Genomic DNA, 27500 nt, shown 5'->3' with positions numbered 1-27500 from the left:
ATTCAAAAAAAGGAGGCCATTGGTATTTATATGCCTGGTGTTGGCTTAATGGCTAGAGTGGTGGGCTTGGGATCCTCGGGTCCTGAGTTCAAATCCCACTTGGCTGTTGAATTAATACCAGGTGGGGTTGACTCAGCCTGTCATCCTTCTGAGGTCAGCAAAATGAGTGCCAGCTTGCTGGTATACTGTGTTGGAGTGGCGACCCATCCAGGATTATGCCCAATAGCCAAGGAGACTGCTTAGGCAGCATCAATGCTCTGCACAGAGTATGGTCCCAATCTCCTCCTCTCCTCTCTGTCATGTCACGTCAGGCCTACAATTATTGGTTTAAGGTGAGCCTGCTTCCAGCAGACAAATAACAAAACATCCTCCACTTTGGATTAGTCATGTCATTGGCAGCACATCAGAGCTGAAGAAAATTTAACTTCGCATCAGGTCAAGATGCTCAACGATCATAACATCTCGAGCAACTTGGAACACGTAATATGATTGACATTCTATGCATGGATAACTTTACCCACCAATTTCAACAATGTGAGCAGTGGTGAATATCAACTGCACTGTTAATGTAGTTGTGACCTCCAGGGCAAAACTCAGGACCACCACTCAGAAGGGATACTGTGAAAACAGTCAGTAGATTTTCACCGTTCATATTAACACCAGTCCAAAGCAGCACCTGTGTCATAAGGGTCCGTGGATGAAACTTCGACAGCTCTCACTCCAATATGTCAGTAAAGAAGCAAAAGTTGAAAGAGTGTTTGTTATGTAGAAAATGTTTTTGAATCCCAGTACTTCTCTATTTGAAAAAGGCAAGTAATGTTTTTTTTTCATTTCTCTTCCTGAACAAGATCATGGAAGCCTTTAACTGGGTGCAATATCTTTTGCTTTCTCCAACAGTGCTTCAAGGCTGCAAGGTAGCTAGCCTTTGCAAGAGGGTCATTGCTAAAGACGGCAGACAATGCTCCACGCTGCGGCATCGGGCTCCGATCGTTGCTGGCCAGCTCATCCGGGGAAAAGGTGGGAAGAGGCAGTGAATGGCCGACAGGCGCTAGCACTACCGTGTTAGTTACCGAATGCCTTAAATCGTCTGAAACGGACTTACTTCAACTGCTATGCACAGACAATGACCAAATGTCAGTGAAGTTCACCATGAGTCATTTGCTTTCGTGAGATATGTCGGTGGCCACGATCATGGATGGAAACGTGGATTGGTGATTAGCAGAGACCAACAAAGCAACACCAATCTCCACTTTGCAGAGACCTTTTACTGTTGGCTTTTGCCACTCCTTGCTGACAAAAAGGGGAATGCAGGTAAACTGTTACTTCGACCAAATCTAGTTAACAAGTCCAGTTTCCTGTCATTTCTCCTGCAGTTGCTCGAAGAAGTGGAGAAGGTACTTGTCGAGAAAAGGTGACACAATTAACAAAGTTGGTGACCAGCCTGCAACATTTCCACAGAATATAACATTTCATGATCTCAGAGGGCTGCAATCAAACGAGGAATTACGGCAAATCGATTGCTTCGATACTCGAAAGAAATGATCCATCCAATAGAGATTAACCCGATGTAGAGCTGCTGAAGTTATAGATTGGAGTGGTTCTGAGAAAATAAATAAATAAATAAATAAATAAAGGTAAAATGGTACAAGCTCAAAGGACGGCAATGGAATCGTAAAAATGTCCGCTGGTAAATGCAAGAAGAAAGGAGCACAAACTTAAAATCCCCTCCACCACGGTTTGCTGGATCCAATTTTCTCTAAGAATCAGAGCTCGTCTTTCGAGCGCTTTACTCATGCATTTGGGATCGATTGATTTCCTCCTGCCCACGACGTTTTTATTTTTATTTCTTTGTTCCAGATAAACTGCTTAGACGAGGCTACTTATGGAGACACTCTCGGTAAAAAAAAACAATATTGAAAAGCACAGCACGACTTTTGTTTCACGAGACGCATTTCGAGATAAGTTGTGTTTCGGCCGCACTTCGACAGGGGGCGACGAGAGACCTCAACCGTCTCCCTTCCACGAACGACCCTGCGGCCAGAATGGCAAATTTGCAAATTTATTTTCATTCCATTAAATTCAGCCTCCCACCTCGCATGGACCACTCCACCAGATTTCTCACCAATGTTCCTGCAGCAGTGCTTTTTGCGATAGCACGATGACAAAACATAGGATATATTACATCATTCATCCCCAATGATCAATCCACATTAAAAGTCCAGGAATGAAAAAGAAAAATTGGTTTCTTTTTTTTTTTTGATGATTATTTATTTCTTTCAAACACAGCATTGCCCACATTGTATTTCCGTGGTTGAGATGCTCTTGAAATAAAGTTTTTTGTTTGTTCATTTTTCTGTTCCCGGTGCAGAAATTATTTTTTGGGGATGAACAAGGTGCAACTGGCATGTACAACAAATCCTTCATTTTCCGCAGAAGCGCATCGAAACAGCGTGCCATGTCGACGACTAAAAAAAATACAAATTTTTTAATTAAAAAAAAAAAAACCCAATGAATTCTTACTGCGTAAAAATAGTTAATAGTAATAATACTAATAATAATAAATATGCATGTGCAGTTACATAGCAAAACAAGTACAACATCCTTGACAAAACCCATGTGTAACGGTGAAGCAAAATGCGCAAGAAACCTGGACTGATCCATCAAGCGATCGGTCCTCTGGCCAAACGACACACACACACACACACACACACACACACACACACACACACACACACACACACACACACACACACACACACACACACACACACACACACACACACACACACACACACACACACACACACACGCGACTATAATCCCCAACGACGGTGGTACACACTGAAGCCAATCCAGCCAAGTAAACTCAAAGGCAGTTTCACATAACACAGCAGGCCATTTTATTTTATTTTCATTGCCCATTCTGAACTTTTAAACTTTAGCTTTGACAACCCGAAAAGAAGGGTGAGGGAGATTAGAGGATTTTCTTGATATTGGGGCCTACATATCTTCAAAACAAGTCCTAAGTGGGTATTGAAATTGCTATTTTACAGGTCGATCTGCGATGGAGCGGCGATCTGTCCAGGACCGTTTCTAACCACGCAACGTTTCTCGACTCGTGTTAACCCTAGAACTCTTCCAAGAGTGTGCGCCTCAAGTATTATAGATCAGGACCCTAAATCGATAATTATGTTGACGTAAAATAAAAAGTTCTCAAAACTTGCATCTGACACCCGAAGGGCTTCTCTTTTTAATCAAATGTTTTATCGATTCTAACCTCCCCAGGATGTACAGCTAGCTTTTCCAACTGCATTAATGTTTTAGTAACAAACTGCAAATCGCTTTTCAAATGAAGTCACCGCTGAACGACCGTGCAGGGAATTTGTGTGAATTATGATTTGCAGTCTTAACAAGTCGGAGCAGAAATAAACCAATGGGATACGAGGGACATTTCCAACCTGCACAATTAACTGATGACGTCACTCCCGAAAAAGTGAGCTTCACAGTACTGGGCTGTGACATTACGAAATAACCATTACGGAAGAGCATGTTGTACAGTGTTGCAATTCGAGTCGACCGAAGAGGTTATACCAAATCACCCCGATGGTGTTGCGAGTTAATCGAGCCAAAGACCTTCTGTCCACAGATTAAAACCAAAACAATTAAAACACATTTCCTTTTCAGCTTATGTTGCATTAACACCAATTGGCATATTCATTAAAAAAAAAAAATCAAAATAAATCAAACAGCCAATGGTGCAGTCTTCCACAAGTACTTCTGTGATGTTCTTAACGCTACACTCTTGCAGAATAAAGGGTTAATGTCAAATGCTGTTCACATATTTTGGTTCCAAGAACATGTTAGGGTTAACACCATTTTGTGGCATTTGTAATGCAGAAGCAGTAGAAACATAAAACCACATTTTTATTTCATGTAAGGCTCGTTTCTGGCACAACTTTCTAAAAGTCATTTAACAAATACCTCCAACTTTCTCCAGACATCAGAATGTTGGCAGCAGTCATCATCTCCGACATATATTGACAACAGCTTGAAGTTCCATGTACCGCCCAAGCCAATAGAATCCAATTCAAAACTCGAACAACCCACTCAACTCGACTTGTCGGTTTGTAATGGGAACGAGCTGCACCACTCAGAGGGCCAGGAGATATTTATTGTTGGTGTTGTAAGGGGGGGGGGGGGGGGGGGGGTGGAGGGTGGGAGAAGGGAGGAGGGAAGGGCAGAGGGTGGGAGAAGGGCGGAGGGTGGGAGAAGGGCGGAGGGTGGGAGAAGGGCGGAGGGTGGGAGAAGGGCGGAGGGTGGGAGAAGGGCGGAGGGTGGGAGAGGGAAGGGTGAAGGGTGGGAGAGGGAAGGGCGGAGGGTGGGAGAAGGGGGAGAAGGGAAGGATGGAGGGTGGGAGAGGAGGAGGGTTGGAGAGGGGAAGGGTGGAGGGTTGGAGAGGGGAAGGGTGGAGGGTGGGAGAGGGAAGGGTGGAGGGTGGGAGAGGGGAAGGGTGGAGGGTGGGAGAGGGGAAGGGTGGAGGGTGGGAGAGGGGAAGGGTGGAGGGTGGGAGAGTGTTGGAGAGGGGAAGGGTGGAGGGTGTTGGAGAGGGGAAGGGTGGAGGGTGTTGGAGAGGGGAAGGGTGGAGGGTGGGAGAGAGGAGGGAAGGGCGGAGGTTGGGAGGAGGGAAGGGTGGAGGGTGGGAGAGGGGAAGGGTGGAGGGTGGGAGAGGGTTGGAGAGGGGAAGGGTGGGAGAAGGGAGGAGGGAAGGGCAGAGGGTGGGAGAAGGGCAGAGGGTGGGGGAGAGAGGAGGGAAGGGCAGAGGGTGGGAGAGGTTAGGAGGGAAGGGCAGAGGGTGGGAGAGGTTAGGAGGGAAGGGCAGAGGGTGGGAGAGGTTAGGAGGGAAGGGCAGAGGGTGGGAGAGGGAAGGGAAAGGGTGAAGGGTGGGAGAAGGGAGGGGGGAAAGGGTGGAGGGAGTGTAGGCAAAGTGTGGGGGGGATGGAGGGGAGGGTGAAGGGTGGGAGAGTGGAGGGGAGGGGCACAGGGTTCAAATATGACAAAACATTGACAATATAGTAAGAGTGAACCAGAAAAGAGGGCAAAATCAATACAAACATGTTACCTCTTGTGGTTTCAGAGATCACAGTTGGCATGACAGACATGATCGAACCACAACCCCTCACATTATGCCACCAAACTAACAGCAAAATTCCATATGCAAAGGCTTACAAAAAGAGCCAAAATTCCTCATGAAAATAGGAGCTATAAAGCTATTAATATCACATGACTGTTAGCCTCATAATAATATCCGTGTTTTGAGCATGAATGTAGGAAATACAGCGATTGGCAAGTTAAAATAAGGTTATTGGTCCAGAAACATTGCTTTTAAAAAAAAAAACAATAAAACGTTCAACAGCATGACTTTGGGAGTGATGTCAAGGAAATGTTCCCAAAGTTTGAAAACAACAAGGAAAGAAAATATTTGATGACTCAGAGACATGGGGATTTTAAATGATGTGACAAACATTTCCCTGTTTTCAAATCCAGCCAAACAGAAACAATACCTTCAAACACCATGGCAACATATGGGTCACATTTAGATAACATCACCATTCAGTGAGGGTATCGAGACTGAAAATTGTGAATGCGATTCAAATATTTACAAGGATGGCAGGCATTGCAGGCAAGTAAAAAAAAACAAATAAACAAAAAACTTCTGTACAAATGGTAAATACTGACAAGGAAGGATACAACAAACGTTTAATCTGCCACCCCCCCCCCCAAAAAAAAAGTAAAAAAAAAAATTTGAATTAAAAAACACTGACCCGGCCGATACAGACGCTGCTTTGGACAAACTGTTTCAGGAAGGCACAATACGAATGCTGATATGGTATGAGGAACACTATATTCAATGTAAATGGCCTAATTTGATGTCCATATATTTTTAAAGCCGTTTTTCCTTTGGCAGAACACGTGACCTTACAAGGCGGGTTTAACTGTAAAATCTTAATGTGTAGCTTTTAAAAGAAGCTTAAAAAAAAACATTCAAGTGCACAAAGCTTTAGATTCATACCTTCCTTTGTCACAAAGACAAACAGTTAAAATTTGTGGAGTAATTCTTTCATCACATTTAAAAATAATGGTCGAAAGTACAACCCAAAAGTTTTCAATTTCATCAAAGTTAAGATAAATAGGATTACTTATTATAAGCAAACATTGACCTTACTGTATACAGCTTGGGGGGGGGGGGGATTGTGTCCACTATCAATGGGCTGCCATAACTGGCTGGGTATGGCAAGGTGTTTTCCTCCAAACAGGAGGTCGAATGTTCTCCTTACCCAGATGGTCAGGGATCCTGATTAGAAGAAAACGTTGAACATCCAAACGCCATTTAAAAATAGCGATGGCAGCATGAATGCTTGGCGATATTGAGATTACACGTCTGGATGCTTAACAGAATATAACAATCTTGTTTCATAAGCAAACAGTATCTTTTATTAATTCCAAAAGGTTGATATAAAAAAATAATAAAAATTGACACACCTATAATGGACGTCATATAGTTCATCTCCAACCTGGTTAATTACCAGTCATCTATAGCTTTGGTTCCAAATTTGTATTTTACAAATTTACAAGCGACTGCAGCCAGCACAAAAATGGTGCCATTCAGAGCAATGGAAACGAGAAACAACAAAATGTAAACCTTCAGTCTATGGCATGCAATATATATTTTTTTTGTTTTTAAATACCAAAATAAAATAATTAAAATCTTGTCCGTCTGTTCCCCTCCGTCTGCGTTGACCTGTTAACCTGCCACCCCGTATCATCCGGCCCCTGCATAAAAACAAGTAACGAATGGCATACCTTGCAATTAAATGGACCGGTCGATACTGTGTTCGGAATGCTGGGATAATTAATTCTTGTGCCAGGTTCAAGAATCAGAGTGGTCTTTTGAGGAGCAAAACACGATGCTATTTCTGTAACAGTCGAGGCCTGTGCCAGTTACCATGATCCCACCATTGACCTTCAACATTGCTCAATTAACAAGCAACTTTGGCCTTTAAAGGGGATTCTTAGATAAATCAAACCCTTTTATAGATGGTTATATAAGGCCCAAAAATAATTTGACAAAAAATTGCAATTGAATTTTTCACAACTCTGTCCATAAAAGCGAATGGGGATAAACAAAAATGGAAAAAAATAGACTGCTATTGGAAACATCCATAGTATTCATCACACTCACAATGGAGTCCAAAGAGAAAGGAGGGACTTTGGTCATCATCGATTTGGTATCGGGTCCGTTTTGGATTGGTAGTCAACGGTCGAGTTCATCTTTCAAAGGAACAACACGAGTGTGACCACGAAAGACCGAAAAAGTAGGCGGGGCTTGAAGCTACACAAAGGGTGAGAGGGCGTGGCCATGAAGCATGAATGGATATCCATCATTGCACTTGACGGTTCTTGTTTACTCATCCCGATTTCTGGTAAACCAATCCATTAACTGTAAAAAGAAAGGAAGAAGAGAAAATATGGATGTGAAAAGCATCTTCATTTTTGATTCAGAAAATATGAGAATTCTTCCTTACGTCGTGTGCAACACTGGGGCTTTACAAACATTGCCAAAGAAAAAGAAAAGCACAAATAACTTGAATGAAAAACTCAAAAGCAACTACAAGGGTACTCGGTGGAGTGCATACCTCCGCCACGTAATGCTTGATCCACAAGAACATATCGGGCCCAATGAATACATTTTTGAAATATCATGCTATACAGTACTATATCGTTTTTGGCCCTATCTTTCAATGGCGAAGAATCACTTAAAAATGAAATGATTCTCGTATTCAGATCTGGATTCAGATTTTCACCAAAATCGAATCAATTTGTCTGGTCACACACCCAACCTGTCCACTAGGTTTCATCCGAATCTGTCCATAACTTTTTGAGATATCGTGCTATGTATCTCATTTTGGCCCTATCTCTCAATGGTAAAGAATCACTGAAAAGATTCTAGTAGTCAGACCCAGATCTTCACCAAAATCGAATCAGTTCGTCCTTGTCACACACCGAACGTGTCCACAAAATTAAATCCGGATCCGTCTACAACTTTTTGAGATATCCCATACACAAACAAACAGACAAACGAGCAGACAGAAAACGGTGAAAACATAGCCTCCTTCGCCTTTGGCAGAGGAAATAAACCTTAAAATTCTTGTGAAAGAGTTATGCACAATTCCAAGAAGCAAGACGTCATTAAAGCCTTGAGAAAGGAAGATGCGATGGTTACAATGAGCACCGCTGTGTAAAATTTGAGGCGGATATTCCAACAGTAAATGCTGTAAATCAACTCATTGTACAAATTCATCCTTTTGGGCTTCAAAGGACAATGGCATCAGGTAATTTCGGGTTGTGACACCCATTGGAAGCATGCTGTCGTCTCGTTCTTGAATCAGGTGGAGGCACATACAGCCACACCCACCAGTTAATACTTAAATTAACAAACCATTTCGAAACATTTCCCAATTTACCAAAAAAGATTATCACACCTAGTTTGTTGAGCATCACAGCAGAGACAGCATTTTGGGAACCACAAGCCTTTCCTTTTTTTATATTTATTTTTGCAAAACTACACCTCCCCATGCAAATTGAAAAAAAAGTTGAATTTCAAAAATAGAATGGGTAGATGTACAGAAAGTCATCAGCAATTTGTTTTTACTTTACATCCTTGAATGAAAAAAATAATAATAAAAAACGCACCACCATTAACCCCTAAATGCAACTTCAGCTAATTTCCCAGTAATTTAGGTGGAGAGAGCAATGTCTTGTCCACAAACGGTTCGCTACCAAACATGTGATGTCAATTTAAGAGAAGCTGTATGGGTCCGTGATGCCAATTCAATCGGGTCTGTATAGGATGGTTAGCCTGGTGTTGACTTCACTGTTAAGGAGGCTGGCTTAAGATCTTGGGGTCCTGACTTCAAGCCCCTGTCCTGCCGTTAACATAACACCAGGTGGGTTGACTCAGCCTCTCATCCTTCCAAGGTCAGCAAAATGAGTGCCAGCTTACTGGGAAGAATGAGGAATTCTGGTATCCCGTGTCGGAGTGGCTTTTAGGGAAGTTTGGGTAGAGTGGCTGGCGGTTTCAGATGTAAAAAGTACATGGGTGGAAATGAAGATGCAGAGAACATGGAGACAGTGGATATGGGATTTGAAGTTAAGCTGGAAAAGCTTCAGAGTTTTTGTTACTTGGGAGATATGTTAGATGCAGGTGGTGGAGCAGAGTAAGCTGTGAGAATTAGTACAAGGAGAGCATGGAATAAGTGGAAGGAGTTAAGAGGCATTTTAACACAAAAAAAATCCTCAGCGAAGTTAAAAATAAATAAACAAGCAGTCATAGACTGGTACTTATGAAATCGTCAACTTGACCTCTGACCTTGTCTAATAAAAGCTGTCTCTAGAGAAGGTAGCGACGCAAACCAGAAGTTTCTACGATGATTCTGTACCAAACCATCAAAAATCGAATGTTTGACCTCACTGTGACCTTGACCTTTGACCGATTTTGACCAAAATCTAATCAGCACTAGCCATCACGCTCCTGAATCACGTGGTGTAATTTGACATTGCCAGCTTCTTCCGTTCTCGAGTTATCGTGCCTACAAACAAACACACAAACACAAACACACAAACAAGCAGTCATAGACTGGTACTTACGAAATTGTCAACTTGACCTCTGACCTTGTCGAATAAAAGCTGTCTCTAGAGAAGGTAGCGACGCAAACCAGAAGTTTCTACGATGATTCTGTACCAAACCGTCATAAATCGAATGTTTTGGATGTTTGACCTCACTGTGACCTTGACCTTTGACCGATTTTGAACAAAATCTAATCAGCACTAGCCATCACCCTCCTGAATCACGTGGTGTAATTTGACCTTGGGAGCTTCTTCCGTTCTCGAGTTATCTGTACCAAACCATCAAAAATCGAATATTTGACCTCACTGTGACCTTGACCTTTGACCGATTTTGACCAAAATCTAATCAGCACTCGCCATCACCCTCCTGAATCACGTGGTGTAATTTGACATTGGTAGCTCCTTCCGTTCTCGAGTTATCGTGCCTACAAACAAACAAACAAACAAACAAACAGAAACGGAAGTCATCAATATACTTACGAAATCTTTAGATTTCGTAAGTAACAAACAAACACACAAACAGAGGACGGAAGTCATCAATATACTTACGAAATTTTCAGATTTCGGAAGTAATAAAATGTATAATATATTTAGCTTGGATTAGACCAGTTTTGATACACGGTAACATGACATGGGGAATAAGGGTGAAAGACAAGAGAAAAATAGAGAAAATAGAGCTAAAGATGATGAGATGGATGTGTATGTGTGGGGTAACACGAATGGATAAACAGAGTAGTGTGGGCATAAAGAGGCTCAAAAATAGTCCTCAGGAAGAGTTGAGAAAGAGAAGACCAAGGTGGTTTGGGCTGTGGTGAGAAAGAGAGATGAGTGTCAAGAAAGTCAATTGTTTAGTAGTTGAGTGGAAAGGACCAATACGTAGACCGAAAAAGACTTGGAAGGATGCGATCAGAGACATACAGTTGTTGGGGTTATTGGGGCAGTATACTTTTAACAGGACAAAGTGGAGGGGGGAGCATCGGTCGACCAACTCCCTAATATTGGAAAATGGCCGTTAAACTAGTAGTAGTAGTAGTAGTAGTAGTAGTAGTAGTAGTAGTAGTAGTAGTAGTTGTAAAAGTAGTATGGGTCTATGATTGGCTGTGAAACCACATCCTTTTCAGTCATGCACGGACCCACAATGGTAATTTGTGGCACCCTCCATGGAATCTGGCCAATTGCATGTTCCATAATGCAGTGGTGCCTTGTTGGGACTTGAACCACAAGTATATGATTTTGAGGAATGATTTCTCAGTTATTCTGGCATCAGAAACGAAACAAAACTGAAGTTTCAAACGTATAACCCGATGGGCACAATCAATCCCCTGAACATGTACCATAATGTCCAATGCACCCAACATAATAATCAGTCAAACGATTGGTGGCTTTCACGACAGCACAAACAAACCTGGTTTTGGCAGGACCCGGGGCAGCACGAGAAGGTTTTCGAAAAGAGTCCTTTATGGCGCCCCGGCCCGAGGCACGAGGTGAAGAGCGATGGAAAGCCTCGGGCACTGTTGGGGGCTTCTTGGGCACGCGTTTCAACAGGCAGTTAACCCATTTCTTCTGCTCCTCAGGAGATGAAGCGAGCAGCAGCAAAACCTTTGCACTTGCCATGTCAAAGGTCACTATGTAAGGCAGAGATTGGGAAGGAAAGGAGGGGTAATAGATCGTGGTCTTTTGTGTACAATGAAAAACATAATTTTTATAATCAGAATATACATTTCGTATTCGTCGACTGCACCTCTCTTTATTACTTCGGGGACGTAAAGAAATTACAATTGCAAAATGGCAGAATATTTAACCTGGCTTTCTGTCTGTTTGCTGCAATTATGTTAACAATCATCTCACTGTTTTCAAACTCTATATCTTAGTCGTATAACTCTTCCATGAGGGTCGTCATCAGTAAAGAGAAAAACTCGGAACAAATCTCCTTCAGCAAGAAATTGGGCTCAGAACATCCTCAACACAAGATCCTCAAGAATCAGAAATCGCTGCTCAAAAACGGAAAGGGGTTCATAATTCCATTGACACTTTGTTTCTATACGACTCAACTTGTACAAAACTAACTCGGCCAGACAAGCCACAACTATTTCTTGGAAGCCAGGGGCTCTTGAACCGAGCCAACAGGATTGCAGTCTTGTGGCTGGATGACATCACGCTCCATGAAGCGCAGCACTGGAGGAGATTTGGCGCAAACCTGAGACTGCATTCCTCAACAGGAACCATGGCATGCTTAGGCCTGCTTGGCCTCAAAAACTAGTCGTCTTATTTTGCACACGTCTACCATGTACTTCATACACTCATGACCGACTTGGAAAAAAAAAATAACGATGTACAGTAGTTTACAACTTCACATTGCTGGAGCAGAAGCTTACCTTTAAGAGATTACAGAAGCCACAAATTCCGTAACCCAATTTTAAAATTGAGACCGCATTTCTAAAGATCAGTTCACTGGATAGTTACAATTTCCCCACTTACTCATTTAACCTTCCTGCAGTATCCTTGACAGTATCAAAATCAAAGATCTCTTAAGGGTAAGCATCACCTTCCAATGCAACCTAATCCCAAAGCTCCGAGCCATCAATTTCCTTTTAACCCAAACCACTAGGCCACGCACCTTTCCACTTCCTGAATAATAACAACCGTCCAATGCAAAATATTCAATGCTTTCATAGGGTGTCTACTCATCAATCACTTTCTCATTCTCATAAATTTGTCCTTAAAAAAAAATTTAATCGATCAGCCTCCTTTTCCAAAATGCTGACTCCAACTGCCACCCCTTTCTGCTGATTGGCTTTGCCACACCCACCACGGCAAGCAGTGACAGCCTCCTCCGCCCTGTCCATGTGGTCACGATGGCACTTGAAATGACAGCGTTGGCATTCGAGTGCAGCAGGAGGTTTGAACACATTCCAAAGGGGCTTGGTACATGCATCGCAGCTTGTCGGGAAGTGGTACAAAGTCGGAATGAACTCATGGCCACGATGTTGGAGGCCAGTCGAACCCGCGACCTCGGGTTCCTGCTCCCGCCGGCTTTCACCTTCGTTTGCATACAATATCTAGAATGGTAGACAAAATGATTAAAACAAATGTAAAAACGAGGGTGTTTGGCAAAGATGGGCAAAGCGATGAGTTATGCTTTAATCTTATAATTCGAGGAATAGTTGGATTAAACAGGTTTGAGTCAAATATACAACATGGATCTAAAATACCAAAACCCTCTAATTAACAGCATCCACAAAGCCGCACGCCTAAAATAAAGTGTCACCGTTTTTAAGATTATAGTGAATGATGGCCAAAAGAGAAAAAAATATTTGGACTACAAAGTCCTATATAGTAGATTACCAAGGTTACTGTATTGTTGCAAAACAAACCTGGAAGATTTGAGGAATGTCTTTGGCATCGGCTCGGTAAACGTCGCCTTGCGTCACGGCACGGACATGAAACAGCTTGCTGCGGCAAGCAAAAGCACATGGAATGCATGTGTTCATTAGAAATGGTTTACACAACTCACCATAAAATCATTCAATCCAAAATGAAACCTAACCCACACAATACAATATTAAAAAAAAAAAACATAAAAATAAAGAACTAAACACGGAGGCCAAACCTTGAAGAGTTAAAAACTGATGAAGTCATGCTTCATATTGAAAATGTTCTCACAAGAACGGCTTGGGCCGAAAAACATTGCGATTCGATAATCAGCAGCAAAGGTTATTCATGCTATCATGCCTCATCACACGAGGTGCGCAAAATATTGACTTTTTCACTAAATGGATGAAAAGGAGAAATACGATGTACAATAAGATGAAATATCATACAAATACAGATTACACCCTTAAATATGGGTATAAATCACATTCCGGATGAGCGAAAGTGCACAGCTGTAGTACGGAGGTAACATTAATTGGAACAAGGAAAGAGGGTTAATAAATAAATAAACAAATTAATTAATTTAAAAGTCCATTAAGTGAGGGTATATCCTGTCTGCACTCCATGTCCACACTCAAGCACTCTTGCCAGTGGCACAAATTATACAGTTAATCCCGAGGAGGAAAAATGGTCAGGGTACTGACTGGCACACCATGGCCTACTCTTTTGGAAAGTTACCGCAACAGAAATGTAGATCAAGATGGGTGGCTTCACCTCACCACCCGAAAGGACGGTGTTCTCAGTCTGAGATGCAGCGCTCCCTACTGGTTTGGACCGGGAAGACAGTTTTCTGCGAGGACTGTCGTCGGTCAAACTCAGACAAGACGGCTCAATGAGAAGATCACCAACTGAGCTATGAAGTCATTAATATGATAATAAATCAGAAAAGGTCACATAAGAGTACATATTATACTATAAGAGAGCTGTTTGTGCGAATCGTTGATTGTTATCCCCATAATTCAGGTTTCAGAATGTGGAACAGAGTCCTCGCAGGACTCGGAGTACCCACCTTGGTTTCGGTGAAGAATCGTGATTGATGGACTAAGTTGTGAAGTTTTCTTGTTCTCAGAGTTTTGTCCTGAGATCCCTTTTCAGGATGGTCGCTCAGCCCCACACAGCCTACGACTGTAGTTTGTTCGTGGTGATGTTCCCAGGGATGGTTTGTAGGATCTTTGTGAGCTTCTTCTTTATCATTCCCATTGCTCCAATTATAATCACCGGAACAATTTTGGCGCTTTTCAGCTTCCAGGATCTTTTTAACATTTCCCCGCTCTTTTGTCTTTCTCTCAGTGGTCATGGTATATCTGTTAGTATTTTGTCTTGTATTTTCTCTGTCTTTTTTTGCAATCGTTGGGGCTGTATTTGTTGTTGTTTCGGTTTGGTGTGTGCATCTGTCCGCACCTGTTTTTGGAAGTTTTTTGCAAGGTGAGAGAGATACCTTTTCTGGCTTGTGTTCATGCTTGTGTAGAAATTGTATTCGGTCATCTGTTGAACTTTACACGTACTCTGATAAATATAATCGTCCACTCGATTGAGTTCCATCAGGCCGCCACCTCCTTCTTTCCTCCAAAGGTACAATGATGTGTGTGTGTGTGTGTGTGTGTGTGTGTGTGTGTGTGTGTATAGTTTTGGTTCTAGGAACTGCATGCCTCCAAGGCAATGGTATCCAACATATAGTCGTCCCAAGACAGTTATTCCATCAACATACGCTTAGGTAGTCCCTTCCCTTTTGTCTTGCGGGACAACAGGACGTGCGTTGCGGGGATCTCATAGCTAGTTCTGTTTACACCACTAACTTCATTTCTACTCTTCTTTTCTGCTTATTCCTGAGGTAAATCCGAATTTGGGTTCTTGCGTAGGCCAGCAGGCACTGCGCTCGGACACCCGATCCGCATAGTGCGGCACAGAGCAGAGCTCCCGTCCTCAAATGATCCCTCAAACTAACTTTTGCGGCAAGTTATACAGTATGCTCGGCAGGCTCGAGATGATCGGCTTGAGCTTCCGATGATCTGGGATGAGATTTCTGGTTGAATTGAAAAGGCATACGAACGAATATCTCTCAAAGAGGCTGCACGGATGTTTTTCACAACACAGAAGCAAATGACCCAATATTAGGCGAACGCAAGTGCCGGCCACGTGCTTAATGGCGGATCCGCGCACACTATATGGAACACAAGTGTGCAAGACACGAGCGGCTCGTTCTTTTCAAGTAATTTCTGGATTTCATTATATTGGGCGAACACGAGCACTGGCCACGTGCTTATTGGCGGATCCGTGCGCACTGTGCGGAATGTGCTCGAAGGCAGACCCGTACGCCGCTCACGACACTTTATTATCATTTAGCTTGGGCCGCGTGGCGCATCACAGAGCCGGCGCATTGACCAGCGCCGGTCGCAGGTCGCCGGGGCATGGCACGGAGTTCATTGTAAGGCAATTTATGTCACGGTGCTCGGAGCGAGACGATTCCGCAGCTTGGAAACATCTGGCCGGAAGTGAAATGGAGCCACTTCCGGTCATGGCGGCCAACCTGTGTGCTGGCCGGGGCCCAACCAGAACGCCTGATTCAGGTGACGACACCGCTTCGGGACATCACCCCTACCCCGCACCACTGGATCTATAAAAGGACGGGTCACGGGGTGGTGGAAGAAGAGTTGTCGTCGTTCCAGAGTTGTCATCATTCCTGTCGGCTCGTTCTACCCGGCTAAGGATCGATAACTCTGCCTTCTCCACCCAAGTCCCTCCCTTCACACCGAGGGTCGTGTCTCATTCTCTGGACCGACGCAAGCTGCACGAAGTGCCACAAAGCAAGAAACGCCAGCTGTCAGTGAGGTATCGCCCAGCGGAGCATCCCCAAAAACGTATTGGTGGCGCGATTGGGCAATCGTGCAAGGTATTCAGAGACCGTTAGCCTCATCTTCTCTCCTCACTTTTCTCTTCATTAACTCCTCTTCATCGGGTTGTGTGTGTGTGTGTGTGTTTTTGTCCTGGCACTTGTCCTCGTAAGTTAAGATTGCAGAAGATTATTATTTCAGGTTAAGTCTGCTCTGTGTCTGCTTTCGTAAGTTGCTTGTACATTGTTGCACCTCACGCTTCTTTCTATCCCTGCATTACACGCACCAATAAAACTATTCACTGTGCCACATAACTTTCCTCGCTTACTTGTAAATAAATTATTACAAGAGATGTTCCCAGCTTGTTTTTGTCTATTCCTTCATTGATCCAGCATGATCCGAATCCTAGCTTAGACGGGACTTTATTCCCAACGATCTGTTCCTTTTCACCGATACATCCTTGGCAGTGTCGCTCAGCTCCATCCCGTCCGGTAAAGTGATCCGGTTCGGACAAGGTGTACCGAGGGCGTGTTCCCCGGTAATTAAATCATATGATTAATTAAGTAACCCAGTTAACCCATAGACGGGAGGACAGGTCACGCAGTTGAGTTATTGGCGTTCACGGTCGGTGAGCGACCCTCCGCGTCACGGAATTATCCATGTGCGACGGCCTACAATTCCAGGGAGTCTGGTGGGAGCCGAGATAGCTTCCCCCTCGGTGGTCTTCTCACCCGACCCCCAGCCCGCCACAATATATGTCACCATTTTTCTTCACCATCGCCACTTTGTCAAACTTTCAGAGGTTCATCAGTGAGTATTGGGGAGTGATGTCGGCAAAAAAACAAGCAATGAAAAAAAAAAGTTGGATGTTTAAAAAAAAAAAAATAATAATAATAATAATAATAATAATAATCGCTCGACAGTACCAATACCATGCCTTTGTAGCTTTGTGAAAGTTAATATTAAATGCTCCCCGACCCCCATTCCTTAGTGAGTGGAGGGAAGTGTTTTTTTTTTTTTTTTTTTTTTTTTTTTTTTTTGTATACCTTGGTCGAGGCTCGTATGAGAGCTAACACACAACTCACAGCAAGGAGGCATGAGACAAGAGGGGCGGGAGTGGAAGGGACAAAACATTGGGGAACAGACACAGGTGAACTGTGGAAGGGAGAGGGATGGGGATGGGACGGGGAACATGGCGAGGGGAAGATGGACATTAAAGGGACTTTCAGGAAGGAAAGCAGGAGAATTGAAGGAAGTGGGCTTGGGTGGATTATCGGGGGTAGAAAAGATCGAGGATTTGGATGGGGGAAGATAAGAGGTGGTGGTGAACAGCTGTTTTGAAAGCCTGAAGGGAAGAATGGGAAAGAATAGAGTGAGGAAGTTTATTCCAAAGGCGGGAAAAAAGAGGAATGAAAGAGTGAAGATGAGCAGTGATTCGTGATTTTGGTAGTTTTACCAGAAGGGGGTTGTTGGCGGACCTTGAGCGCCCTGTGGAAATGTGGTTGGGACAAATCGCAGAGAGAGCAGGGGGGGCAAGGCTGGAGAGGAGTCGGTAGAAGACAGAAAGACCACCGACCAACCTGCGGTGATTGAGTGAGAGGCCCAAAGACTCAGCTTCATTGCGGGAGATGCCAATGATCTTAAAAGCCCTGGTTTCGACAGCGTGAAGTCGAGAAAGGTGGGAGGCAGGAGCACCAGCCCAGAGGGGAGAGCAGTACTCCATCAGGCTACGGACAAAAGCTTTGTAAGTGGTCAGGAGCTCAAGAGGGCCGAGGAAGGACTTTGCACGACGGAGGATTCCCAGTCGGCGACTGGCTTTTGAGGCAAGGTTTTAGGCCCCAACAACAAAAAAAATAGACTGGGCAATCCCTGCTAGTACATTATAATTATCTTACACTGCCAATGACATTTAGCTCCAGTTTTCTCTTGGATAATGCTACCACTGGCCCTGAAGAATGAGTTGCAGGAGCTCCAGACCAAAGAAGCATATGCCAAGGGAATGCAAATTAGTGCAACGCAAACACAAGGAACTGCTCATATCAAAATACTTTCCTCATCAAACACCAATTAAGGATCAATTTACAGGAGATTACAAGTTTTGAAATATGAGCAACACCGCAAAAGGCATTGCAAAGCATAAAACAAAGAATTTCAAGATAATTTGCTTAAGCAAATTTGAAAACAGGGCAAGAGTGTGGGATTTCTCTTTATTTATTTAAATATTTCTCATTAGCTAATGAAAGAGCTTATTCATATATCATATTCATATATCACATGCAGGATGATAATAATAATATTAATAATAATAATAATAATAATAATAATGATAAGACCAAGAATTGCTTTGCAATGCATGTCCCCTCCCGATGTGATATTTTCGAAGTCCAAAAAGGGCATACCTCTGAAAAATTGATGAAACGCCCTGAAACTTGAACGTGTTCTGTAACTTATCATAATAAAGCCGTGTACCAAGTTTCAGTTGAATATGTTAGAGGGTATGGGAAAAAAAGTCTGAAAAACCACGTGTGGGACGGACGGACGGACGGATGTAGAGCAAACCTATAAAATATAGTCTGCTCTGGTGATACCGGTAGGGTACCAAAAACTAGAGTGTACAGAACACCTTACCCCATGCAGTGTTTAAGCATATAATATGTAATTCAATTGAAATAAAATAAAGATTTTAAAGGTCTTTTAAAGAAATAAATTCCAGAAGTTTACTGCCATTGACGCAGTGTCTTTTACACCACCTTATTAAACAAGTTATATTCGTTATTTGTGCCTGCCGTTTGTGTCCTTTATGACATCCTTTAAAAAAGCAAGTTTCTTGTTTGGAATGACTTTCAATTTTATCCATCTGCCAGACAAACAGAGTGAAAATATTATCGCACCCCTCTGTGTAGGTACGATCGGGAAAAATTCAGAGCCAAAGTACAGTAAAACGACAGACTTGTCTTCCCATTCCTGTTCCGATTCGTGTTCAAAATATAAAACATTCAATTTAAAGAAGTTGTTCCTCAATCATAAACTGACGATCAGAAACTGATAAGACTGAAGATGGACAGACATGAACCTTGTCAAAGTGGACATCTCTCTGGCTATTATCAGAGAACCACCTCACCGCCGTCGAGTCTGGCGTTTCACTCAAGCCGACTGGCAGGGTCTCCAAGCAGCCATCAAACTTATAGACTGGTCTCCTATCGCTACTTCCTCCAACATCAACTCATCCTGGAAATTCTTTCAAAGAAACTTGCTCTCCCTCATGCACAGATTTATCGCCTCTCGTCTTCAGTTGTCCTACCCTTCCTCCCACCCTTGGTTCACTGAAGCTTGTGGTGAGGCAGTTGTCCTGAAACAACTTGCCATTGCTCATGGAAAGCAAACCCAACTGAGGGCAATCTCAGTTCCTCACAAAAAGATCGAAACAAGTGTGTATCTACCCTCAGGAGAGCCAGAAAACAACATCTTTCTAATCTCAAGTCTGAACTCTCAAACCTCTCTCCCTCCTCCAAATCCTGATGGCATCTCATCAAATCTGTTTCTGGTGTATATTCCCCCTCCATACCCCCCCCCTTTACCTCAAATAGTCGCACTGCTGATACCGCACGTGAAAAGGCTGAATGCCGAAACTCGGTGTTTGCAGCGAAATGTTGTGTCCAAAACCCATCACTTGCTCTACTCACCTTACCCAGTTGCACCCAACTGTCCCTGGACTCTGTGTCCTTTTCTCCTGACAAGGTGGAGAGTTTGCTGTCAAACCTCGACTCAGATTCTGCAACCGGTCCAGACGGGATCAGCCCACGTGTCCTAAAAACCTGCTCTTCTGCTCTTGCTCACCCTCTCTCTGTTCTATTCACCCTCTCATTTGCTCAAGGTCATCTGCCATCTGCTTGGAAATCAGCAAACATTACGCCCTGCATACAAAGGTGCAAAAACCGATCCCTGCAACTACAGACCAATCAGCCTTCTCCCAATCATCAACAGGGTAATGGAATCCATCATCGCTTCAGACATTAAATCCTACCTCTTCTCTATTTCCGATCATCGGATCATCCGATCATCCGATCGGAATTCCGATCATCAATTTGGTTTCAGAACAGGTCACTCGACCTTGGATATGCTGCTTCTGCTCTCCTAACAATGGATGGAGGTCCTCAATGCCAGACAGGAAATCCGAGCTGTATCCCTGGACATATCACGTGCTTTTGACACGGTCTGGCACCCTGCCCTGCTCACCAACTCTCTTCCCATGGTATCCAAGGCCATCTCCACTCATGGATCGCAGACTTCCTCTCCTGTCACAGTCAACGTGTGACCCTAAATGGAGTTCTTTCATCCCCTCTTCCTGTCCAGGCTGGAGTTCCTCAAGTTAGCGTTCCGGGCCCTGTTCTTTTTCTGGTTTTCATCAATGATCTCGCCGACTCTCTGGAGAATCCTCTATATCTCTTTGCTGATGATTCCACCCTCTGCCGTACCATCGGTCATCCCTCAGACCGGCAAGCAGCAGCTTCTTCGCTCACTGCAGATCTGGATAAAATCACAAACTGGTCCAACACGCGGAACATGTCGTTCAATCCGGACAAATCTCACACTCTCACTATGTCTCTCCGAAAGGACCATTTAGAAAACGCCCCCATCCACTTTCTCAACAATCCTCTAGAAGAAGTCCTTTCTTTCAAGCTTCTGGATCTCACTATCTGCCATGATCTCTCCTGGGAAAGCTACATTTCAAACCTCACCTCCAAAGCCAGTCGCCGACTGGGAATCCTCCGTCGTGCAAAGTCCTTCCTCGGCCCACCTGAGCTCCTGACCACTAACAAAGCTTTCGTCCGCAGCCTCATGGAGTACTGCTCTCCCCTCTGGGCTGGTGCTCCTCCCTCCCACCTTTCTCGGCTTCACGCTGTGGAAACCAAGGCATTTCGGATCATTGGCATCTCCCGTAATGAAGCTGAGTCTTTGGACCTCTCACTCTCTCACCACAGGTTGGTCGGTGGTCTTTCTGTCTTCTACCGTCTCCTCTCCAGCCTCACCCCCCTGCTCTCTCTGCGATTTGTCCCCACCACATTTCCGCAGGGCGCTCAAGGTCCGCCAACAACCCCCTTCTGGTAAAACTACCAAAATGACGAATCACTGATCACCTTCACTCTTTCATTCCTCTTTTTCCCCATCTTTGGAATAAACTCCCTCACTCTATTCAATCCCATTATTCCCTCCAGGCCTTCAAAACAGCTGTTCACCACCACCATTTATCATCCCCCATCCAAATCCTCGATCTTTACTACCCCTGTTAATCCACCCCAAGCCCACCTTCAAATTCCCTGCTTTCCTTCCTGAAAGCCCCTGTAATGTCCATCTTCTATTCCCCATGTTCCCCGCCCCACCCCTATCCCTTCCACAGATCTCTTGATGTCTCTGTTCCCCACTGTTTTGTCCTTCCCACTCCCACCCCTCGTCTCATGCCCCCCTTGCTGTGCGTTGTGTGTTAGCTCTCACACGAGCCTCGACAAGATATACAAAAAAACCAATTGCGAAACCCTGCTTTTCACTGCGATTATGTGGGGTAATGATAATACCATAGAGTTGGTGTCAAAGCCACCCAATGCTCGCCTGTTTATACATTTATCGTTTTTAAAAGACTAGTCTAATAATATTTTTTATAAAGCATTGCAGTGAAGTCTGATCCAAATAATTTTAAAGCAATATATGTATTTGCATATTGTAATCAGTAAACTAGTACACATATTAAATGAATGGTAAGTGTCTATTATAAACAGGCGAGCATTGGGTGGCTTTGACACCATCTTAGGTTGAAATTAAAAAAATTTTTTAATCATTTGTTAATTTCAACTTCACTACACCAATGATATACCCCAAAGGAACCTCCATGCCAAATATCAGCATCCTAGTACACATATTAAATGAATGGCAAGCTTCTAAAAAATAACTTGCACCAAAAACTTTAAAGTTGATGTGCGACAAAAAAGTTAAGTTCAAGCACAGGTCAAAAATTTAAAACATTTGAAATTATTTTTATTTCAACTTCACTACACCAATAGTATACCCCAAAGGAACCTCCATGCCAAATAGCAGCATCCTAGTACATATTAAATGAATGGCAAGCGTCTAGTATAAACAGGCGAGCATTGGGTGGCTTTGACACGATCTTCGGTTGAAATTAACAAAATTTTAAAAATAATTTGTTAATTTCAACTTCACGACACCAATAGTATACCCCAAAGGAACCTCCATGCCAAATATCAGCATCCTAGTACACATATTAAATGAATGGCAAGCTTCTAAATAACTTGCACCATAAACTTTAACATTTTCACGGTCACGCTGACGCTGATGCCGGGGGTATCGCTATAGCTCTCTGTTCTTCGAACAGGCGAGCTAAAAATCCCTTACAAGGAACTTCAACACAGAAGAGGCAGGCCATTGCGGCCATGAAAGCCTGTGCAATAGTTGCCAACGTATGGTATCTGTCTATGTTCAATCCTTGTTAAATGCTGAGCGCATCAAGCAAGAAAGCAGCATATACCATTTGTATAGTCTTTGGGATGACTCAGCCAGGGTTTGAACCACCGACCTCCCAGGCTCAGATAGGACGCTCTAACCATTACACCGAGTCTGGTTGATGTTGAAGTACACTGGATGTCTCCTTATGAAGACATAAAAGGAGACAACCAGTTTGCAGTAAACCCTCAATTATCGCGGGTTCCAATATCACGGGCTTCGACTAATCGTGGGCAACCTATTGTGTTCAAAATTCGTTATCGCGGAATTTCATTTCGGCCAATCGCGGTTTTTGAGTCGAGACAAGGCATTGTTTGCGTCCACGTGCATGATTACCTCTCATTATGAGCCTTTTCTTGTTCATCACACATTGGTTGAAGTAATCAGTCCAGCATACGGGAACGAAACTAAACTTAATAATGAATAGCTATCGAACAGGGAATGACATACGGAGATCAAGTAATAACAGATCTACAAGATGTAGTGGACACCCAATTGTTAATAATGGCACCTAAACGTGAAATGATGGACAAAATTAATTGTGCCAAAAGGCAGAGAAAGGTTATGACATTGTGCGAAGAAATCGAGTTGTTAGATACAATGTCAAGAAGTAACCTATTGTGTTTATTATTGTGGCCGATATTATGATAAGTTCCAGCACAAGAAGTAAAGTGCGGCATCTCTGGGCCGCCGTTACCAGATCAACGAATCAACTGTGTGCAAACGTGAATCAAATATATGTGCAAGGGTTCCTGCCAGCAAAGCGCAAAAGGCTCATTCTAATCCCATGATCTTCATATTGTAAGGTTGGAAAAAGTGCTTAATGTTTGAATTGAGGACCAAACAGAAAAATGCCTTTGAATGGACCAGTGATACGGGAGAAATCATTGTGGATTTACCAAAGTTTTCACGAGGCACCTGGGGCCGAAGGCTCCAGGTCAACCATGGCTCATGGAACTAATCGAGGTAAAGGGATATATTGCTGAAGCAGGTTTTTAAGGGCAAAGTCATGGGATTATTTTGGAAGAGGAGGCCATTTCACACCTTACTGTGCAAGAAGTGAAGATCTGCTCTGGATTAAGGTGGCCAAGGATCGTTTTACCCTTCTTCTATGTGGCAATACAGCAGGCAACTTCGTCGTGCTTCTGATGATCCAACAGCCATTGCAAGTTCTACATCCACATCTTTCTAACCTCCAACCTCCCTCCGATAGTAGCAGCATCATCATCCCGGGCTAAATATTGTGTTTTCTATATATGGCAGAGTACAGAATGAACAAGTACATAATATGTTTACCCTCATCCATGTCACTGTTTTGGAATAAATTAAAAAGATAAAACTAGTGTTTTTTATGTTGTATTTACCTGTTTTTTTCAATGTTAACATTATATATATATATATATATATATATATATATATATATATATATATATATATATATATATATATATATATATATACACATACATACATATGAGGGGGGGGGGGCTCAGTGAAAAGAGACTCCACACACAAAAACATCTATATATATATATATATATATATATATATATATATATATATATATATATATATATATATATATATATATATATATATATATATATACACACATACATACGCACACACACGCATGCACGCACGCACGCACACACACACACGGTGGTGGATACTTTGAGACCTGGGAAGGTTCCATTCCACTTTCAGAACCCCTACATGGTGACCAGTGTGACCACTCCTCATTTTCATAAATGCCAAGGTGAGCCAATGAAAAAAGCCAAGAATTCACAAGGTTTCGGAAAAGCGATGATAATAGAAAACCGATGCACCAAGAAAACCTATAGAAAACCGAGACGCCAAGGTGAACAACGAAGAGCCAAGATCTCGTGAAAAAAGCCAAGGAGTGGTCACACTGATGGTGATATCTGGTGAAAGCAGCCAATAACAGCAACACACACACACACACAACAAAGTGATGCCCTGTAAAAATAAAATTGCACATTTTCAGTGGATGAGACACCTCCTGAGGCATCCACCGTACGACACCGCGGGACCGAACAAAGGCGGAAACATACGTCTAATCAATGTGAGATTGAAAGCACGTGTACTTTTCTCGAAATGAACAAACAAACAGCTTAGCGAGTGCTCGCCAACAGGCTTAAGCATTCAAGCAAGCACTCCAACAAAACGGTCGATAAGAAACGGCTCCCTTGGCACGCAACTGGCAATCACCGAACCGTCATATTAAACATACACCTCCCGGAGATGCCTGGAATGTCACATATGTCCGAATTGGACAAATGAACTTTTTTCTAGGAGTCGGAACTGCTTGTAAGTTCGATTCTGGAGCTTAAATGTTGTAATTATCCTTAGTTTAAGAGATACTCGTGGTGATCGCATATGTGGAAATGAAGTATAACAACAAACGCTGACGCCTCTGGGCGTTTATAAGCACTGCAATGTACTGTTCTGAAGTGGCCAACAATGAGTCCAGATCTAAATCCCATTGAACACCTGTCGGGAGATCTGAAAACAGCAGTTTGGAGAAAGCACCCTTCAAATCTGGGAGAACTGGAGCAGTTTGCACAAGAAGAGTGGGACAAACTGCCAGTAGAGAGGTGTAGGAAGCTCATTCATGGCTAGATAGGAAGTGCTTGACTCCAGGTATTTTGTCCAAAGGTTGTGCTACCTTATATTGTTGTGGTGCCGGGTCTCGGTGGCAAGCATGACCGCGAGATGGAGCAGTAGAGTCGGCTCCACCAAACACCCGGAATTTAGGTCGTACTTTTCAGATAAATCCGAAAGGTCACGGGTCCCTTATCGGACTGAAGATCGCCAATAGGTCAACCACGTGGGATAGGGTCGATTGCCAATTTCAATTTACCTAAATACCTACGTCGTCCAAACTACCGGGGAAATTCACCATCGGCAGGATCTGCGCGATCCGGGCCGTTACCGAGCCAGATCAGAGTCATACCCCAAGCAGAGAGTATCAGAATCCTGCCGGGCCGATTGCACGATTACGGCAATGATGAGGCCACCTAATTCCTGTTTGCAGTGTGGCAAACCAATGGCAGAAAGGACAAGGACGAGCTGGGACATTCAACAAGAGGGGATTTATTTTACAATAATGGGCAAAAACTGGGAAGGGAGACAAAGAGAAGATTACAACCGAATATATTCCAATGTACAATAACGCAAGCACTTAACGATTCTTCTTAGAGACGGGCCCACATTCAGACATACACCCAAAGAAATGGACCCCGTCGGGTCTTTATTGAAGGTTTCCAGCTCGAAGGAAGATGAGCTGGAAACCAGAGCTATCTTGGACCTGTCCACCTCGTGTGGTCTTCGACGTCCTGGACCGGCGGCACTCGAACCCGCAACCAATATGCCACTCCAAGTACCAGGGACAGAGGATGAAGGGCGGACGCGAACCAGCGCGAGGGCGGACAAGGCAGCGAGCGCCAGCAGGCAAGGCCAGACGATCCGGCAGACAAATACCAACTCCCCACCAGTCGGATCGCGCTGAACAATTATTCACTCCTTCTCCAGAGGGGATGAGCCGCCTCCTCCGACCCACTCTCCCTCACTGGACGGTTTTGGCATGCAAATGCGCTCGTTGCCCCCGTGATTGGCCAAAAGGGGCGCCAAGTCCGCTGATTGGACCGGGGGGGGGGGGCGTGGCGGGCGTCACGGCAGACTGCCCCTCAAACAGGAAGAGGAGTAATATTGTCCTGCGTTGGCTCTCGTTGGCCGACCGACGGCAAACTCGCTCACATCTCTCTGATTGGTCGAGAGAGACGCCAAGTCCTTCTTGAACTCCGCCCACCGTGAGCGTTATGGCATCAGGATGGAGCGAAGGTGTGGTTATTGTTGTAAGTGATGTAAGAATGTAAAAGAAAACCCTGACTATAAAAATAACTCCGCAGCGCGCAAACATTTAATCACCCATTAAACATAGGACGGAACCCTACCTAGAAACACGTACTTACCGATATAACTGATCTAAAAGGACTCTGGCTGTTGTGTGCTCATGGCTGCCAGATTAGTAACAATATTAAGTCAAGGGTGTTAATAATTTTGTCAATGCCATTTCTTTATATTTTCAGATTTAAAAGGATATATTAAGTTCTGAATCAAAAACAAAGGTTCTCTCATATTAACTGTGAAATATACATATATACACAAATAAATATATATGTATTTATATATATCATGGAACAAACCCCATAGTTTGACATCTATGTGGAGGAGGAAATTTCTCCTTAGTTGCCTCACTCAGTGAGAGAGAAAAGCGACGTCATAGATATGGCTTTGCTGGTAATCCTATTGCCCCAGGAAGTTACGTGACGTCCCCAAAGCTCAGCAGCTACGCCTGTGCGGTCTCATTATTTGTTTGCATGCATGTGCCCGATTTGTGTTGCTGTAGCTCTACAAGCCTTATAAACTGTTAAAATAGAAAAAGGATGTTGCCATAATCTTCCTGGGTCATAGGATCTACAATTGATGTCTGTGTTACTCAAAGGTGGCCCCGTGCACAACGAAATGGAACGTCTCGATGGCGAGGTGACTTATCATAATATAAAGTAGATTTGGTACCAACAAGCTTTGTCCCCTTTCAAAAACTCACTCCAGGTCCAACACCATGCTGGGGTTTGCTTGTTCTCTGTCCTGTTCATCGTTGTAGAAAATGATCTTCTTGCTGCTCACAACGACAAACTGAGAGTGGGAGGAGGGGCAAGAAAAACAAAAATGAGTTGTAAGTGTGCAGGAAGATAGCAGGCTGAATATGAATCTTACCCAAACACGTGCATATCAGCATTTGACACAAACGTTCAATGAGTTATTCACAATGGGCATGTCCTTCAAACGCTTGACTGTTGACACGGTCAACCGATCAATCCTCTCCTCGTAAGGGCGATTCAAAATCCTGACAAATTTAATCACACTGAATTTTTCCTTTATACCCCCAAATCAGCTCGATAACCCCAAATTTAAGCAGAAATAACCCAACATTCTATCTCTTCCATGAGC

The 27500-nt window shown here is 43.6% G+C and overlaps 2 protein-coding genes and 1 long non-coding RNA gene across 7 annotated transcripts in view; 1 reads left to right on the top strand and 2 right to left on the bottom strand.

The window, feature by feature from the left end:
* LOC147026272 (uncharacterized) overlaps nucleotides 1-2348 on the top strand; it is a 69016-nt gene extending 66668 nt beyond the window's left edge. For all 3 annotated transcript variants that reach the window (XM_085881527.1, XM_085881528.1, XM_085881529.1), the window contains exon 16: nucleotides 898-2348. In XM_085881527.1, the coding sequence (XP_085737653.1) occupies nucleotides 898-1034 (137 nt within the window). In that variant the 3' untranslated portion in view covers nucleotides 1035-2348. The remainder of the gene's footprint in view (nucleotides 1-897) is intronic.
* Nucleotides 1-4482, bottom strand: part of LOC147026271 (uncharacterized) — a 29173-nt gene extending 24691 nt beyond the window's left edge. The window contains exons 1-2 of one of the 2 annotated variants that reach the window (XR_015058269.1): nucleotides 3982-4482; nucleotides 1607-2465 (exon numbers count right to left, since the gene is read on the bottom strand). This is a non-coding gene — a long non-coding RNA (uncharacterized LOC147026271). Of the gene's footprint in view, nucleotides 1-1606; nucleotides 2466-3981 lie in introns of those variants that run through there. The other variant, XR_015058268.1, reaches the window with a different exon arrangement.
* A 378-nt stretch (nucleotides 4483-4860) lies between these two features.
* The window catches only part of LOC147026270 (rho-associated protein kinase 2-like), a 169766-nt gene continuing 147126 nt past the window's right edge, over nucleotides 4861-27500 (bottom strand). For both annotated transcript variants that reach the window (XM_085881524.1, XM_085881525.1), the window contains 5 exons: nucleotides 27097-27185; nucleotides 13059-13137; nucleotides 12494-12743; nucleotides 11090-11309; nucleotides 4861-7498 (listed from right to left, as the gene is read on the bottom strand). In XM_085881524.1, coding sequence (XP_085737650.1) covers nucleotides 7495-7498; nucleotides 11090-11309; nucleotides 12494-12743; nucleotides 13059-13137; nucleotides 27097-27185 — 642 coding nt within the window. In that variant the 3' untranslated portion in view covers nucleotides 4861-7494. The remainder of the gene's footprint in view (nucleotides 7499-11089; nucleotides 11310-12493; nucleotides 12744-13058; nucleotides 13138-27096; nucleotides 27186-27500) is intronic.

Source organism: Eptatretus burgeri, chromosome 5, assembly GCF_056783735.1.
Source record: "Eptatretus burgeri isolate ZD-2024b chromosome 5, Ebu_testis_v1, whole genome shotgun sequence".
NCBI classification, from domain to species: Eukaryota; Metazoa; Chordata; class Myxini; order Myxiniformes; family Myxinidae; genus Eptatretus; species Eptatretus burgeri.
This window is presented reverse-complemented; position numbering and strand designations above follow the sequence as displayed.